Raw genomic sequence first — 16164 nt, 5'->3', positions numbered from 1 at the left:
TAGTTGGTCAAAATTCATCCACATTGAGAAAACCTTCTTGCCACTTATCAATAAGTTTTAAAGGAAGTCTTTTTACACATAGGGAGCCAAAATCAATCAGGGCATCTCAAGAAATGTTTTGTTTAGTTAAGGAATTAGTTGCACACACACTAATTAAAACACTGCCTGTATCTGAGCTGGGAACATCAGCTTTATTTACCTTTTAGTAAATAAAGTTGATTAAAGATAATAAATTGAAAGTTTTATTTTATGTTTGGTTGTGAACATTTGTATCAGTTCAGTCCTTCCTCCTAGAATACAAATGAGAAATACATATTTTTCCAACATATATAAAAATTGTGCATTCCTTAGTTAAAGTAAAATAAATTGTAACTGACCCAATGTCTATTATACACCTTTTTTTCTTTTTTTTTCTGGATCTTACCACTCACCTGTCGGTCATAACTTTGCTCCAAGGCTCCGTCTTCCTCCTCTGAGGTACGACCGTGGTCTTCATCAGCTGACAGCCCGGCAGAGACCGGGTTCATGGGAAAAGGTTCCGTGTAGGCACTGCACAAGACATAAAAAGACACATTTAATAGCAAAACCTATTATCATTATAACAGCTTCTATAGAACAGGATCACTGTATTAGCAATACGGCACGATGCTTTTTGTTTTTTTTTCTGTCGGGAATGCAAAGTAGCATAAAGCACACTCAATCTCAGACTCAGATTTACAATGAAAGGCCACTCACCGCATTCCCAAAGGGCACATTCAGACGCAGTGCTCAATTCCCAGTCCCTTATAAATGTATGTTTTTCTGCTTCCTTTGAGTGTCCCTAAGCATTTCAGTTTTCATAAAGAGTCCCTGGGTGCTTAAGAGTGTAATAATCCCTTTCCTGATTAGGTCCTGAGGAGATGGCGAAGTTGCTAGAAATCCTTTTGTGCGCTGCAAGAGCCGAGGGGATATGCTGCAGACGATTTCTTGTGTAATCCCTTCTAAATGCAACCTGCACTAATTAGCGATGCCCTCTGGCCCATTATGACCCTTTAAGTATGTCTGACAGGTTCACGTCATCACAAAACTGTAAATACGACAGGCGTAGGTCGATGGCTCTAATGTCGATACAGAGCTGCTGCAAAATGAGGAGAAGTCCAATGCAGTGCCTCACTGAAAAAATAATTTGTTATTGACTAGTGAGGAATAGGCTATACCTCCAGGAGACTAAAGGTTATAGGAGTTATCTTTTAGACTCAGTTTCCTTTCAGACATACCCATACTTCACGAGGATCTCTCTGTAGTTCAAGTTCTCTCTTTCTCTCTCTCACACATCCAAGCCACCACCTATAACAGCCTTATTGGGCGGGCCAGTGGAAGCACCTACAGCCCATTACTCACGGTTGACCTCAGAGTGGTCGGGTCGGCGTAGCCGGGGCTCCCGGGTTTGGCTCAGAAGGAAAAAAAAGAACTGCGGGGAATTGCTCTTTTTTAAAGTCGTTCTGCCGCTCTGATTTATTGCGCTATCTATAAAACGACCGAGAGCAACTCCACCGAGGACTTTCACCTTCACCTTTTCGTCTTCAACCTACAATAGCACTCAGTCTTCAATTATTCAGAGGAACGTTTCACACAAAAGAAAAAATGTAATCAGATAAAAGGAAATAAATGATTGGGTTTGCAATATATTTTAAGCTTAACAAATTAGACCAAACAAATTAAACCGAAAACTTGGACAACTATGAGAAACATTAGATATGAGCTCAGAGAATAAGACTATTAAAGCAAAGTTATTATCCCAGCTGGCTGTGTTGGAAACACGACAAAGTTAAATCTAGTGTGTCAAATTTAAAGGCGGGCACAATAACGGTGGAAAAAGAGAGACACATCTCACCAGCCTCCGGTAAATTTGATGGCGCTTGTAATACACGATTCAATAAAGTAAACACCCCGTATCAAAATATATATTAGAAGAAGTCTTTTTCCACTTATAATGGCACCATTACGAGAAAAAAAGACTAAAGGTGCTGGTTCATTTGATTGCTAACCATAGAAGAATGGGATACTAATGGGGGATTTGGAACATGTGCTCGAGTGTTCGCTGTCTTTAGTGAGGAAGGTTATTTGTTTACTGATGTGGAGGTGGCGTCTGTACAAAATAATAATAAATTTTCTTTATGATTGCTGCCGTGATACATGTGGTCTGTTTGGGATAGATGAAGGATAATTTTTCAACTGCATGATGAGTTGGGATTTGGGGTCACAGATCCAAATTCCAATTTTTGTGTGCTGCAAGTGACTTGAGTATTTTTAAATGTCAGATCTTGTCATATTTCAGAGCTAGAAAATCAAATAAATTGTCACAGGACTAAACATAAATTGATCAAATCAAACAGAAAACTGTTCTTGGCATAAAAAAAACATATGATGACTGAGCATATAGCTAAAACTTGAGTGAAAACAGAGTGACCATTAACAAAGTAAACTTAATTTCAGCCCCAATGAAAGTATCAACCCAAGACAACACAACACAAGGTAGTTCATGCCTTGTGTTTTTATTTTCAGATATCTTCAAGTCTGTTAATGTTAGCAAATTGCACTATCAAATTAATCAACAGTTCTTTCCAAACATTGCTCCTGCATGCCTCACTCATGGTAATTAGCTGCAACATTTACTTGCTTTTTCTCGGTGTCTGAGCAAAATGAGTGATAGGTTGAATAACAATATTTTGCTTACTTTTCCTTCCACCATTAGTTCTAAGTCACTTTTTTATTAAACTAAATGGCATACAGTGATCAAACCTAACAGTAGAGAGTCTAACAGTAGAGTTTAAGTGATGTGACAGATGGTGTCCTTAAAGTCATTGCTGTGGTGCAGCTATACCCGGACTGATTATGAGCAGAAAAGCACTGCTTCCATTCACTGCCACAACATTTTAAACAAGCACTGCATGGAGTGCTGGTGCATTAGAGTAGCAATGCTGGCCAGAACCAGAACAGAAATTACACCTACCTGGGTTATCCATGAATTATATATTTATATATATATATAAAAAGAAAATATAGCAAATTAATGGTATACTGACCTCCTCACAATTTCAACCACTGAAAGAAGAAACAAAGAAAAAAAGAACAGCCAATAATTTAAAGAAACTGGGTAGAGAAATTGCTGCTGCACAGCTCGATGGTGCAAAGCAGGCTTACAGTAACACCTGACAGTACTATAATTAAAAGTCTAATCACAGGAATGGAATTTTGTCAGCAACTCCCAATACTGATTATTTTAAAACTGGCTTGATCGTGACCCCATTAGGTACTTGAATCGAATCCCATCACAAACTCAAAAATTTCAAGGCAGAGAGTTTTGATTAAAGTTTTGAACAAAACTTTAATTCAAAACTTGCAGCTTGCAGCTGGAACGCGGTGAAATTGGGTGTAATGTCATTTCCAAGTTGTGATTACCAAGGCAGAGAGAACCAAAGTGCTCTTTAAATATTCAGCTACTACAAAACTGCTTTCACTGACGGAGGCTGTACAGTACAATCAGCGTGATTGATATAATGACATCAAAGCTGTCAGAGGTGCACTTTAACACTTTTTATTGAGTCTCTGATGCAGTTAAACATGATACAACATAACGGATGATGTCTTTGGGGATTGGAAAAAAACAAAAATCCAGCTTCCCCTCTTGGAATTTCAATTTCAGGAGGGACATTACAGAACGCAGTAATGGTCTCTAGGGTTCTTTATGTTTAAGTGTCTTTTTTAAAGAATATAGGTTAGCTTTTTAAGCAATTTTAAAAAGCTAACCGTACGTGTTTTCAAGCAGAAGTATACCTTAAAAAGATTGTTTGTGAGATAAAGCTTAATCTAAACGGTCACAAGCCACGTTTGAGCCATCTGTTGTTACAGACAATTAATAGCAAGGCTAAAAGGATGCAAATAGTTGCATTGCTATATTACATTCTGACGAACCTGAGGGTACATGTAGGGTCAGATACTCGTCTGGCATATCCAGACCAGAGGATTGTTTGCTGTAGCTTCAGTCCTGCACTGTGTGGTTTGGCAAATCATAGCAGACATGAACTCACTCTTTAGCAACAATACATCTAGCACCCATAAATCTGTTAGATTGTTCCTGAAGAGAGACTGCAATAGTTATTGGTAATCTCAAGTAACAGCGACAGCAGACTTGACATTCCTGACTGGACCACACCTCATTCTGTTGTTCCAAGGGAAAGCAAAGCCCTCACCCCGCAACAGAGGTAAGCCCATTCCTCCCGTTTCATCCTACCTGTCATGCCGTTTCTGCGCCTCTCTACCTCCCACCAGCACCTCACCCTTATCCCGCATTTCCTGTAAACAGGCTGGTGGGAAACTCCTGGGCTGGATACTTCCTCCCTTGGGATGACCTGTTAACGACCTCAGAGCAACTGGCACCGGTCCTGGCGAACCAGGGACACGCCTTGCCCACTGCCTCGCTGCACCGCGCACCACCCAGAACAACAATGTACTTAAGATGGCTCCCTCATCACTACTAATGCAAAAAAAACAGTGGGTGGAGGTGCCGTTTTAAAGGCCATGCCAGGGCTTTGTCATCATTCTGAAGAGGTTTTTTGCTGAACTGGAAGAGTGATGTACAACTCTGCTACACATTAGCAAGACCCCATTATATGTGCTAAAATAAAACAGTGTCTCAGCTGCACAAAATCCTGAACTTTCTTTGCTAAAATTGGCTGGTTTCCTGCGCCCATTTGTAGCCGTTTGGCTTTTTCAATGGGACTGGTTTGCTGAGACAACATCCTCAGCTGGACCATCATCTGGTTGATAAAACAGCACAGAGATGTAACTCCAGCCGCTTGCACGTATGCGCATATAATAAGCAACCCACACACCTACAAAAAAAAAACAACACACCTTGATTGGGATTGGGTTAAATCGCAGCGTCTGTTTTGCATTCATCCTACACTGCAGTGCGCCGCTAATGAACATGTTTCTTTGCTTAGTCTGAATGTGTGTGCTAATGTGGTGTCTTAATGCTGGCGTGCATTAATCACACCACAAGAAACAGGGCAGCCATGGTGGAGAGCAGCTTTGTAAGCTCGCCTGCTTGCACGTCTGTGGCTGCAGGCGTTTGTTGAGAAACTCCCCGAGGCTATCCGCTCGTTTTCCCTCACAAAAATCAACTTGTTTCTCCAAGGAGCTTTGACCGTGCTGTGTTGAATGTGTTCTTAATAAATCACTGTCATCGTCATCTCCGTGTTCTGGGACTGCGGCAGTGTCAGGATTTCGAAGGCTTTCACGCGATATGTGCTCACAAAGGCAGAGAAATGCCTCTCTGTGAGTAAACTCTCGCACAAATACATATTCTATTGACCTAAATAAAAAATCCGCCCTGAGGGAACTCAGAGTGACCCTGGTAACCGGAACCTCAGTGGTGGGAATGCGGCTAAAGAAAAAGCAGGAAGACTGATATGTTTTTGGCATCTTTGTGGCTGATGTGGGATCTGAAGCACAAAGCGAAGCGCACTGATACCATCACTAGGACACAAAGCATCTGCAGTGGTCAGGTATAGAGCTCTTTAGAAATGCTTAGACATATAAGAGTGCCTCTAAAACATATTAACACACTGTGGGGCAGACGTGCCAAACTCATTTTGGGTTACATCAAGATCATGAATGTTCTCTAGGGCCATTTGTTCAAGAAAGTATATGAAACCAAATATTAGTACATAACTGCCTCTGAACCCGAACATTTGAAATATTGAACACTTGTTCACATTAATCAGTCTCAGGATTTCACGGTTATCATAAAAGTAAGAAAGTTAGCAGTCACTTAAGCCCAATGTTTTTGACCCTTTTTTCAAAAGCGCATATACATTAGTGAAAAAACAGTGGGTACCGCCATTGTCTAAAATGACAGTGGTTAGGTAAGTTAGGAACGGAGACGGTTAACATTACGAAGGTGGAAGGAAGCAGAGTTTGTGATGTCAGTATGAGCTGTGAAAGGGAGGATGCTGGATGACACAAAGACTCTTGACCTGTGGTGAGAGGAGGACAGTGGATAAAGAAAATTTGCTGGATTTGCAGATTGTGGACTTTGTGCCAATAAGAAGTATTTCAGTTTTATATGGATTAAGTTTAAGAAGATTATGAGAGGCATGAGGAGGGATAAAGATGTGGTAGCACTGGATGTAATCTTCATAGCAATAGAAATTGATACATTTTCTGAATTTACTGCCAAGAGTGAGAAGGTAAATATTGAAGAAGAGTGGCACCAGGACACAGCCCTGGGGCATGCCACTCACTGACTGCGGATACTTGGGATTGGAAAGGCTTTAGCTGAACAAGGTGAGAGCCATCAGAGATATATGATGATGGGAACCAGGATAAAGCTGTGCTGTTTATTCCAAGAGAAGCTGAACAGCTAAGCAGAAGTCCAATGCCGCCAAGAGATCTTTGGTGATTTTGACCAGTGTGGTCTCTGTGCTGTGACAGGGCTGAAAACCAGACTGAAATTGTTCAAACAAGTTGTTGTCACAGAGCTAATTATACATTTGGTGAGCTACAAGTTTTTCTAAAGCTTTGGACAGAAATGGGAGATCGTAAATTGGTCTGAAATCATTAAGATCAGTGGGTTCCTAGCCAGGTTTCATAACCGTTTGTGTAATTACTGATGTTTTAAATAGTTCAGGAAGGTGAGGGAAGAATGGATGATCAGTCAGTAATGAGGTAGGAGTGATGGGAGAGAAAGTTTAACAAGCTTTGTTGGTGGAGGTCTCATGTATAGGTGGAAGACTTAAATGTATGGATGACTGAGGATATTTTATTGATGGATGGCAAACTGAAGATAAAAAGTGTTTAGCACCTTTTTATGATGTCTCTAAGTGAAATTAGATTTTTTCGAGAACATCAGTGCACAAACAACACCTTAAAGAAATAAGAGACACAGCAGATGGGTTTGGAATAAAGTTGTGAAGAGGTTTAAAACAGAATTAAAGAGACTCATAGTAACTCTGGAGGAGCTGCAGAGATCCACAGCTCAGGTAGAGGAATCTGGTGGCACGTCAAATATTAGCCATGCACTTCATATCATGGAACAGGCTAAGAATAAAGTTCCTATTGAAATAAAACCATAAATATACCAATTCAAAGATTTTCCAGATTTCCCAAAAGCCATGCAGGGGAGAGGGCTTTTTTTTTGTTTTTTGTTTTGTTTTTTTGGAAGAAGGTGCTCTGGTCAGTTGAGACTAAAATCAAACTTTCTGGCTCATGTGCAAACTTGTTCATATTCATCATATTGTTAAAATGTCCCATTCAAAGTTCAAGCCTAAATCTAATGGATATAATCTGTGACATGACTACAAATGCAAAAACTGCATTGGTCAAACTCAGGCTGCATTCTGGAGTGACTGTAGTGCAGTCGGGATGTTTTTGTACTGTCTCAATATGGTGATTCCCCACTTCATCACACACTGCAGTAAACCCTGCAGACCCACAAGAAGACAGTGACAGAGAAGCAACAAGGAGAAAGCCATTTTAATAAAAAAAAAACCCTCTTAAACACAAGTGGCTGACATAGTAGAGGAATTACACCAGAACTGCTTCTTTTGTCTTTCCTTTGTTCACGCAAGACAATTCACTATTCCACTTTATCATTTACAAACCTTGTTTTAATATTGATCTGCCTTTTTCTATTAACACTTTTCCCTCCTTTGGTGCTCTCACGTTTTCGCTTATCCTCCACCACTTCGACGTGTGAAAGAACCCCCCTCGCCCATTTTGTCACTTTTAATTGCATCCATAATGACTTTCCCTAATGTGCAGAAGCTGCACTCGCTGAGCTACCTCATTGCCAGTACCTGTTCTACTACATCAGTCTTGCATGGAAAAAGCACCACCAGATGTGACCTCAAAATCAAATAATAATAATAATAATAATAATAATAATAATAATAATAATAATAAAAACAGGGATACGCTCAAAAAGAGCTGTTGGTCTTTTTGAAGCCAGTGATGCCTGACCGGGCAGGCTGCTTGTTTCTCAGATACGTTAACAAATATCACCTGGTTGAGTACAGTGGGATCCCTCTTACTGGAAAGTATCCTAACATAAAGTGTGAGGATGTTAGCTGTTCAAGGATTTTGACTGTATAGTGTGCATTGAAATAGGATTGTATCTGGATTTTTTTGGCCACATTTAATGTTTTAGATCATCAGACAAAACTTTATATTATGTAAAGATAACTTCAGTGAATACAAAAGGCAGTTTTTAAGTTACAAATTCATTTGAAAAGGGGAAAATATGCTATCAAAATGGGCTTAGGTGAAAAGTAATCATTAGGGTGGGTAAACCATGAATTAACTACGATTAAACACAGCCTCAACTATAATACACTAGACTCTTTACTGCCAAAACTGTATAATCAAGAAATCACCTAAATAGCTGTTATCTACTCTATGTCAGATAACATAGAGTAGGCCGAAAGAGCAATACGTCATTTCCCAGTGTAAAAAAAAGTGAACGAACAAATGAGATAAAAACAAATCTCCAGCATCTATCTGGAAAGAGTTGCAATCCCACTTTTAATCTCCTAAGACTTCAGCAATACTTAGAGAGAGCCATTTTGGGCATTTTTTCTGTTTTCTCCACAAATAGAAAAATGGTTTATGTTCCCACGAGTCGGGGCCAAAATTATTCTGAATTACCATGCACATTCTATAGAGCGCTATTGAACAATAGTGCTCTTTGAAGCATTATAGAGGAGCCTAGAGCAATAACTAGAGCAGGGTAGAGCCGTCCATGCCTCTGGTCAGGTGTGCATTCATGAATTAACAAGAAAGAAAAAGTGCATCTGTAGTAAAGTTTAAATCCTAAAACCCTCGCTGACCAAAGAGAGTACATATCCCAACACTTTTGAGAAAATATTCTGTCAACTAATGAGACTGGTAACATGGTGGTGGTAGTTTAGTAGTCTGGGGCTGCTTTGCTAACTGAGAACCTGGAAATTTGGCTGATTTAGGAAAAGGCTTGCCAAACATTCTGTGAAAGATCTGTGAGATCAAAATGTGATTTTGTTCATTAATTAGGGTACCTGATACTAGAAGCATCTGTAGTCAAAATTATTTGAGCTTTCTCATAATATTACACCAAACATTGCTATAAATAAGGTTGAAATAAACATTTTTGGATTTGTTGAGGTGAAATCAAAGAAAATACTTTGTTCCTACCTTTCAGAGTCTGCTTTCAATGTCTGAGGCTTGCTGTCAATCCCAGGAAAACTGTTCATATCCACATAACCATCATTTTCATTGGACACCACTGTGGTGTGGTTTGGATTTTCAAAAAATTCTGTGACTGTGTGGGATCTAGTGGGTCTTCCTGGGATCTGGATGTTCTCATAGTCAGAGCTCATGGCTGGAATATTTTCATAGTCTGAGGTGTCTGCACTGGGGAATGAGATGGAGCGAGGTTTGGTCATTGGAAGTGGCATAATGGAGCGGCGAGAGCGCTCCTCAAAGGATTCCACTCTGGACACACCCTTGCCATCAGCTTTGAGGTCTCCTTTCCTCCTGTGGGGATCTTTGCAGAGAATTAGAGAGGATGGCAGGTTTGATGGATGTTGCTGGGGGTTCACCATGGCAGATTGAAGCTGAGGTGAGCTGCCATTGCTTCGACGATCAAGCTCTATGACTCTCACGCCGTGATGGCTGGACTCGGAGGAGGATCGCGAAGAGCGGACACTTCCGTCACTGAAACCCTTTGGGTCGGTCTTCCTCTTGAACTTGAACGCTAGAAAACGCTTAAACGAGGACTTCTTCTTCTTGGGCATTTCACTCAGTTCATGCTGGATCAGGAGGGATGGTGAGCTCTTAGTGACAGGTCTCTTGGTGATTGGAACCAGCTCAAAGGGTGGAGGTATGTCCGCTAAAGAAGTTGGCGTGGAAACACCACTTGATGACTGATGGCTACGCTGAGAGAAGCTCCCAGAGGAAGTTATGACGCATGGCAGGGACAAAGTGTCATCCTTTCTCTTTATTCTGATCTCATTCTGAAGTGATTGGTCATTCTCCGTTGAAGTGAAAAAGGATAATCCTGGACCATCGGCAGACCGAGAAGAGAGCAAGAAGCGACGAGACTTTGTAGATGGTGTTATGGAATTAACTGCTGGCTGCTCCGAGGGGCTGAGAGGTTCACTGCTCTTATCCTCCGGTACGGTGCAGTAGTCATGAGTCTCTGTCCCTGTTTCCTCTGGTACAGTTTCTGGTACATAATTTGAGACTTTTCCAGAGTAAGACCTTGATCGCGTGACAATGGTTTTTCGATCAAGAGACATGAAATTCTCCCCTTCTGATTCAAACCCAACCTCTACATATATGTGCTCATCGCTGTCTGAATCTGTGTCTTCATAGTAAGGCACAATGTGGCAGTCTAGTTCTTCAATGTCTTCTTCAAAGGCTTCAGTGGTGTGAGCAAACACCACCCTATTGGTGAGCTCTGGTGTGCAGCCCAGGTCTAGGTCTGCTGGCACTGTGATGTTGCACAACCTGAGGCGAGGCTGACAGCTTTTTCTCTGGCCGCGCAAAGCCTGCTCTCGCTGAGCAGTCCTCTCTTTTGCACTCTTAACTCGGATATGCTTCTTTTCCACCTCCTCTTCCTCATCCTCTTCACCTATCTCGACGTAATCTTCCGATGATACGCATTCAGATTGCTCAGCTTTATCATCTTTTAGGCAGATTGAATCATCAATGTCCGCATATTCATCAGCTGACTCGATGTCTTTGTCTTTGTGTTGAAAAGATTGCTCCGTGGCATCTTCATTGTGAAGCTGTTCTGAGTTGGCTTGCTCGTCTTCGAGCTTGTCCACGTCATCTGATGACACGTAGTAAGGTTCCTGGTTACAGGCATCCTGGGTTTGAGATTCATTTGCTGATGAAAATTTATCTTCCTCTCCAGGGTTCCACTCAGGATCAGCCGTGCTACTCGTATCTTCTGGAACCGCTTCTATGACGGAATAAGGCCCAAACACGTCTTCTGTGCTGGACGTGAATCGAAAACAACCAGAGGGGTCCTTTGTGGCTCGCTCTGGCTGCCAGACTTCTGTGTCCCCAGTTTCAGCTGTGTCACACGACTCACACGTATCGCTGGCATAATCAGTGGGGCCGATCAAATCATACGGATACTCCTCAGTAACAGTTGGAAGCATGCTGAATCCATATGCAAATCTGCCATTTTCCAACTCTGCCTCATTTGGGAAAAAGCTACCTGGCAGCTCAATGCTTGTTTCGTGAAGTCCAGAATCATCGTTCTCACCATCAACACTGGACGACTGTGTTTGCTCAAGATGTGACTCCACCTCTTGTTCATATAAGTGCTCTGTAGAGTCACAACCCGTTTCCGTCTTCTCTACCTCTTCATACTCTGGCTCCGCTGGAGGATGCAATGACATTACTGTACTCTCATCATCAGTGTGGTCACTATCTTCAGGCTGAACGGAATCACTGTCGGTGGTTTCTTCCTCTGCGATGTCAATCAAATCGTCTGCCTTAATCGTGTCATCGGAGGCTATGCTGTCCACATCGCCATCTTTATCAAACACTTCTGCTCCTCCATCTGTTCCTGCCACGGTTTCTTCCTCTGCCGTGTCCTCTTTGTCGCTCCCTCCTGAGCTGTTGTCACTAACCCCACCCTCTACTTCTTGTCTCTCCTCTTTATTGTGGTTCTCCTCAGTCACTTCAAGGAGATCTCCCGCCTCCCCATCAGCGTGAGGCAGCTCTCCGTTGCTGAGCCTGTGCTGATGGTGGGTGTCTCCCTGTAGGTGAGACTGAGAGAGAGGCCTGGGTTTGGGGGCCACAGGAGGTTTCAAGCCATGGACAGGGGGCCATGACTTTGATGTTAACTTTGACTGCACCTTGATAGTGAGGTGACTGCGGACCCTTGGTCGAGGGACTTGCAGTGGATTTTGAAACTCTGTGTGAAGAGAATGAGAGAAAATTCAAAGTTAGCGTGACACAAATCATGTTTTTACAACTTTTTGTGATTTTATGTCTTTTACAAGAATAATTATGTGGCTCATAGTTTTATATCTAATGCATCAATTTTACAGACATTCATAAGTAGTTTATGTCTTCCCTGCAGCAACAAATATCACAGAAGTTAATACCAATATTATTTTACTAATGTAATGCTTAACCTTTCTCACATCTGAATTGGGTGGTTAATTTTACAAAGGCTAATTTTTTTAAAAACTGTAAACAAATGTATGCAGTGTGTCACCAATGAGCTGTGTTCAACACATGCTGAAAACAAAACATGTATTGTTTGCAGTCATAGTAATTGATATAAAAACAACTAGCAAAAAAAAATCAATAAAACACCATTCATTGAAACTACTGAACGATTTTTCATTTCTAAATCACTTTACTAATTTTCCATGTGGACAGTCACCACCTTCTGTGTAAATACCCACTGAAATTTAAAGACACTTTAATGGTTGAACAGCTTCACCAAAACCATGACCACGCTTTTTTAAGATTAGAGTTGTTTTAAGATTTCGCTTGTCTCCATCACCCAACAATAACTACAGCCCCTCCTCGGACCGGTCATTATAGTTTCAGCACTCCGGACCAATGAACAGAACCTCATTTCATAAATCTTGAGTTGACCCTTTAAAGAAAGCTGTGTCCAGTGCAGATGTCAGCGACCAACAGAAAGCTCCAAGGCACGTTATCAGCAGGAAAAACAACAGAGCTGTGGGGTACTTAGAGGAGGAACAATATCACCGCTGTATGGGAAGTGGCACAAGTGGTTTGGGGATTTGTGGTAGGATGGCACACAAACTAGGATCCAAACTTTTCTAACTACTACATCAACAAAATTACTTATGTCTTCGGAAAAAGCCTCATAAGCTACAATTACAAGAGGCTTAAGGATATACTCCAGATTTTATGATGCTCTGTTTCCATCAGTAACAGTTCCCTTGCTTACAGTACAACGTCATGTCATTTTGGTGGGAATGGTGGGAGGCTAACAGCTAGTGGGAGTGGGCAATCTGAGCTGCTTTAATCATTTTCAAAATAGTCAAACAAAAGGATGTTCATACCCTTAGGATGTTCATAAATGTCAGCATTTAATTAATCATTTACAGCATTACTAGAGACTGCTGTTTGTTGTTGTTTTCTTCACTGAACAACATTAGTGTCTCTACATAAAGTGGCTGACTGTAGGTCTGCTAGAAAAAGTTCCCAAAAACTAAGATACCAAGAAAAACAGGTACAATTTTTAATAGTACAATTTTTTTCTGTAAAAGAGTGGTATGGCTCACTGCCCTGGGGGCCATTTTGTCAGGGGGCGGTACAGGCACCCAACAAATATTTTTAGACTAAATTGCTCTTTTACTTTCTAACGAAATGTGAACTGAATTTGATCATTTCTAGTTCAAAATATAAAACTTGAACATGCATAGTTTACAATGAACAGGCCAAACTCAGATCGAGACTATTATATATTTCCAGGATGGCATTCATTCAACTACTGTCACTGATCACAATGATAGCAAGTCTTACTTCTCCACAGATAAACTAACAGCTGACAAGGTCGATCGAAAAAACTCAACCAACAAGATTTTAGGGTGTAACACTGACCTTGTTAAGACATCTCGTCAAACTGTAGATGATTTCAGTTAACATAAACTTGTTCAGCTTCAGTTACTTGTAATTTTCTATAGTCCCATGTAAATCCAAAATCAGCTAAAACAGCAAAGTCTGTCTGATTAGCTGTTAACCTAACACCACTCAGAGAATTAAATCAGTTTTCACTGTGATATGATGTTCACAAACTACAGGTAATGGAGCTATTTCTTATCATTTCGCATTGACTCACCTCAACAAGTCTGTCTGAAAACAACCTCATCCTGACTTTCTCTTTAAAACTTAACATTGTCGGTGTTGAACATTGCCGATAAAAATTTAGACTTGTCATGAAACACACCCATTCTTAACAAAGTGTGTACACCCCTGGTCGCTTCCTGTTATTTAGTACCTGTCCTGACGCACATCCTATTAAACCCTGTGTGCCCTCTGCTTATTCCTTAGTATTTCTTGCTCCTTCTGTCTGCAAGCGTTTCTTGTCATTCTTTTTACTTAAGACACGTTGCTTTTGGTTTCAAACGTTAAATCAGGACCAGTTGAACTTTTGTGAAGAAATCCAGACAGGATTTCTCTGGGTGGGAAGGACATTAACAGTGAAGCCCCCCAATCACTCCACCACAAAACCTCTCGAGGAGTTCACATTTTCACAGCACAAATGGACTTCCTTCTCCCCATTCTTCAACGATTCTCACGCACAACCACATGCTTTTTTTTTTTTTTCCCCCCCTCTGGAAAGGACTCTTTGAGTGCGCCAAAGAACAATAAAACAAAGAGTGAAAAAAAACACGGGTCCCAGTCTGACAAAGCACCCAACTGCGAACAACAGGATATGAATTATGCAACAAGAATTCAATTAAAATAAACGCTTTGCAAAACAAAAGGAAGAGACAGACACTGGAACCTTGACTCTGTCAGACGTCCAGGATGTGATTTCACACCGTGCTTCGATTCTGAATGTCAAACCGTAACCACCTGCCTAAAATCTGATTTGACGAAAGCTTTGGATTCTTCAGTGTTATAAGAAAAGGAAAAGTCGGTCCAAGGCATAGGCGATATGAGCAGCTGATTGAGGCATTCATACCAGCAGGGGGCTCTCAAGAATGAATTGTTACAGCATAAAGTTTTGCAAATCATTTGCATAAGAGTAACATTTTGTTTGATTATTTTTAATTGCCCTGCTTAGAATCTGAATTTTTGAGCCACAACATTTCCTTAAAAACTACCAAAATCTTTTTAAACGTTTAAGAAAACAAAACAAAACAAAACAAAACAAAAAAGCAGGTTACCCCATTTACTCTCAGAACCTAAACAGTTTACTTAGTATATCATATACAGTTGAACAATTATATTTATAATGCTGTAAAATGCACAAATGTTCACATTTGGACAATGTTAAAGAGATAAACGGTCCCAAGTCAGCTTCAGGTCGGCTATTTAAAACCAATTCTGTTTGAGAAATAATCTACAGCTTCTCGGACTTGAAAGCAGAACCAGCACTTCCAAACACACACGCACACACACAAACACACTCCCATTCAGATCCGCCACGGTTTTATTTCTCAGACAGGGATTATTAAATCCAATCTAAACACAAATCCTTGTACATCCCTTCCATTTCTTCTCATAACTTCCAAAGATATGGACACTATTGAGTCCTCTTCCAAGGATTTCAGTGTTATTCCAGGATATTAAAACACACATACACACGGACACACACACGCACAAACAAACTGCATACAGCGTACACGCCGTTCACCATCATCCTACTACAATGTTTACACGAGAAAACACATATATTCCGTAGATAAAAATTAAATGAAACTAGTAAAATAATTTATTTTTCTATTAGGCGCAATGTCTCCTTTAACCCACCTCAAAATCGTTTAATATTGACGTTTATTGGGGAAAAACAGAGAAAAAAATAACTTTCATGACTTAACATCAAACCTTCTCGTGTATCGTCGGTGTCAAACTCAGACATAAAGCACTAAAAGTTTATTCTCCGGTGCAACAACGTTATAGATTTACGACCAACCTGCGTTCATTGTGGGACATCATCATCCACGGAAACCGACGGCTGCCCTCATTTTTCTCCGCTCAGATAACGGAGCCCTCCCGCAAAAACCGCAAACTTAATCCAGATGCATTGCGAGCATTGAGAGGAATTAAAGTTTTGAGAGTAGAAACATCCTTCTCGGCGGCGAAAGATCTGGTATAAGGTGTTTTCTCGTCTCACAGCGGGTAGCGGAGCTCTCTCTCTCTCTCTCTCTCTCTCTCTCTCTCTCTCTCTCTCTCCCCACGCGAGATGTTCCAGCGCACTGGTGCGCTCCTGTGTGGAAACGGGAGGTGCTGCTGTGCGCTTCCTGTGGCTGAACCTCAGCGCGACGCGGAGAGATGGAGCGCGAACCACTCACTCACTTCAGACCACACCATTACAGCTCACCTACTCTGGAAGCATATCTATCTATCTATCTATCTATCTATCTATCTATCTATCTATCTATCTATCTATCTATCTATCTATCTATCTATCTA

At 41.0% G+C, this 16164-nt stretch overlaps 1 protein-coding gene across 2 annotated transcripts in view; it reads right to left on the bottom strand.

Annotated features, from left to right (window-relative positions):
• Positions 1-15950, bottom strand: part of fgd5a (FYVE, RhoGEF and PH domain containing 5a) — a 40756-nt gene extending 24806 nt beyond the window's left edge. For both annotated transcript variants that reach the window (XM_007563335.2, XM_007563336.2), the window contains exons 1-3: positions 15665-15950; positions 9211-11950; positions 432-549 (exon numbers count right to left, since the gene is read on the bottom strand). In XM_007563335.2, the coding sequence (XP_007563397.1) occupies positions 432-549; positions 9211-11950; positions 15665-15674 (2868 nt within the window). In that variant the 5' untranslated portion in view covers positions 15675-15950. The remainder of the gene's footprint in view (positions 1-431; positions 550-9210; positions 11951-15664) is intronic.
• Positions 15951-16164: the final 214 nt, after the last annotated feature.

The sequence above is a fragment of the Poecilia formosa genome, unplaced genomic scaffold (assembly GCF_000485575.1).
Source record: "Poecilia formosa unplaced genomic scaffold, Poecilia_formosa-5.1.2 Scaffold147, whole genome shotgun sequence".
NCBI classification, from domain to species: domain Eukaryota; kingdom Metazoa; phylum Chordata; class Actinopteri; order Cyprinodontiformes; family Poeciliidae; genus Poecilia; species Poecilia formosa.
This window is presented reverse-complemented; position numbering and strand designations above follow the sequence as displayed.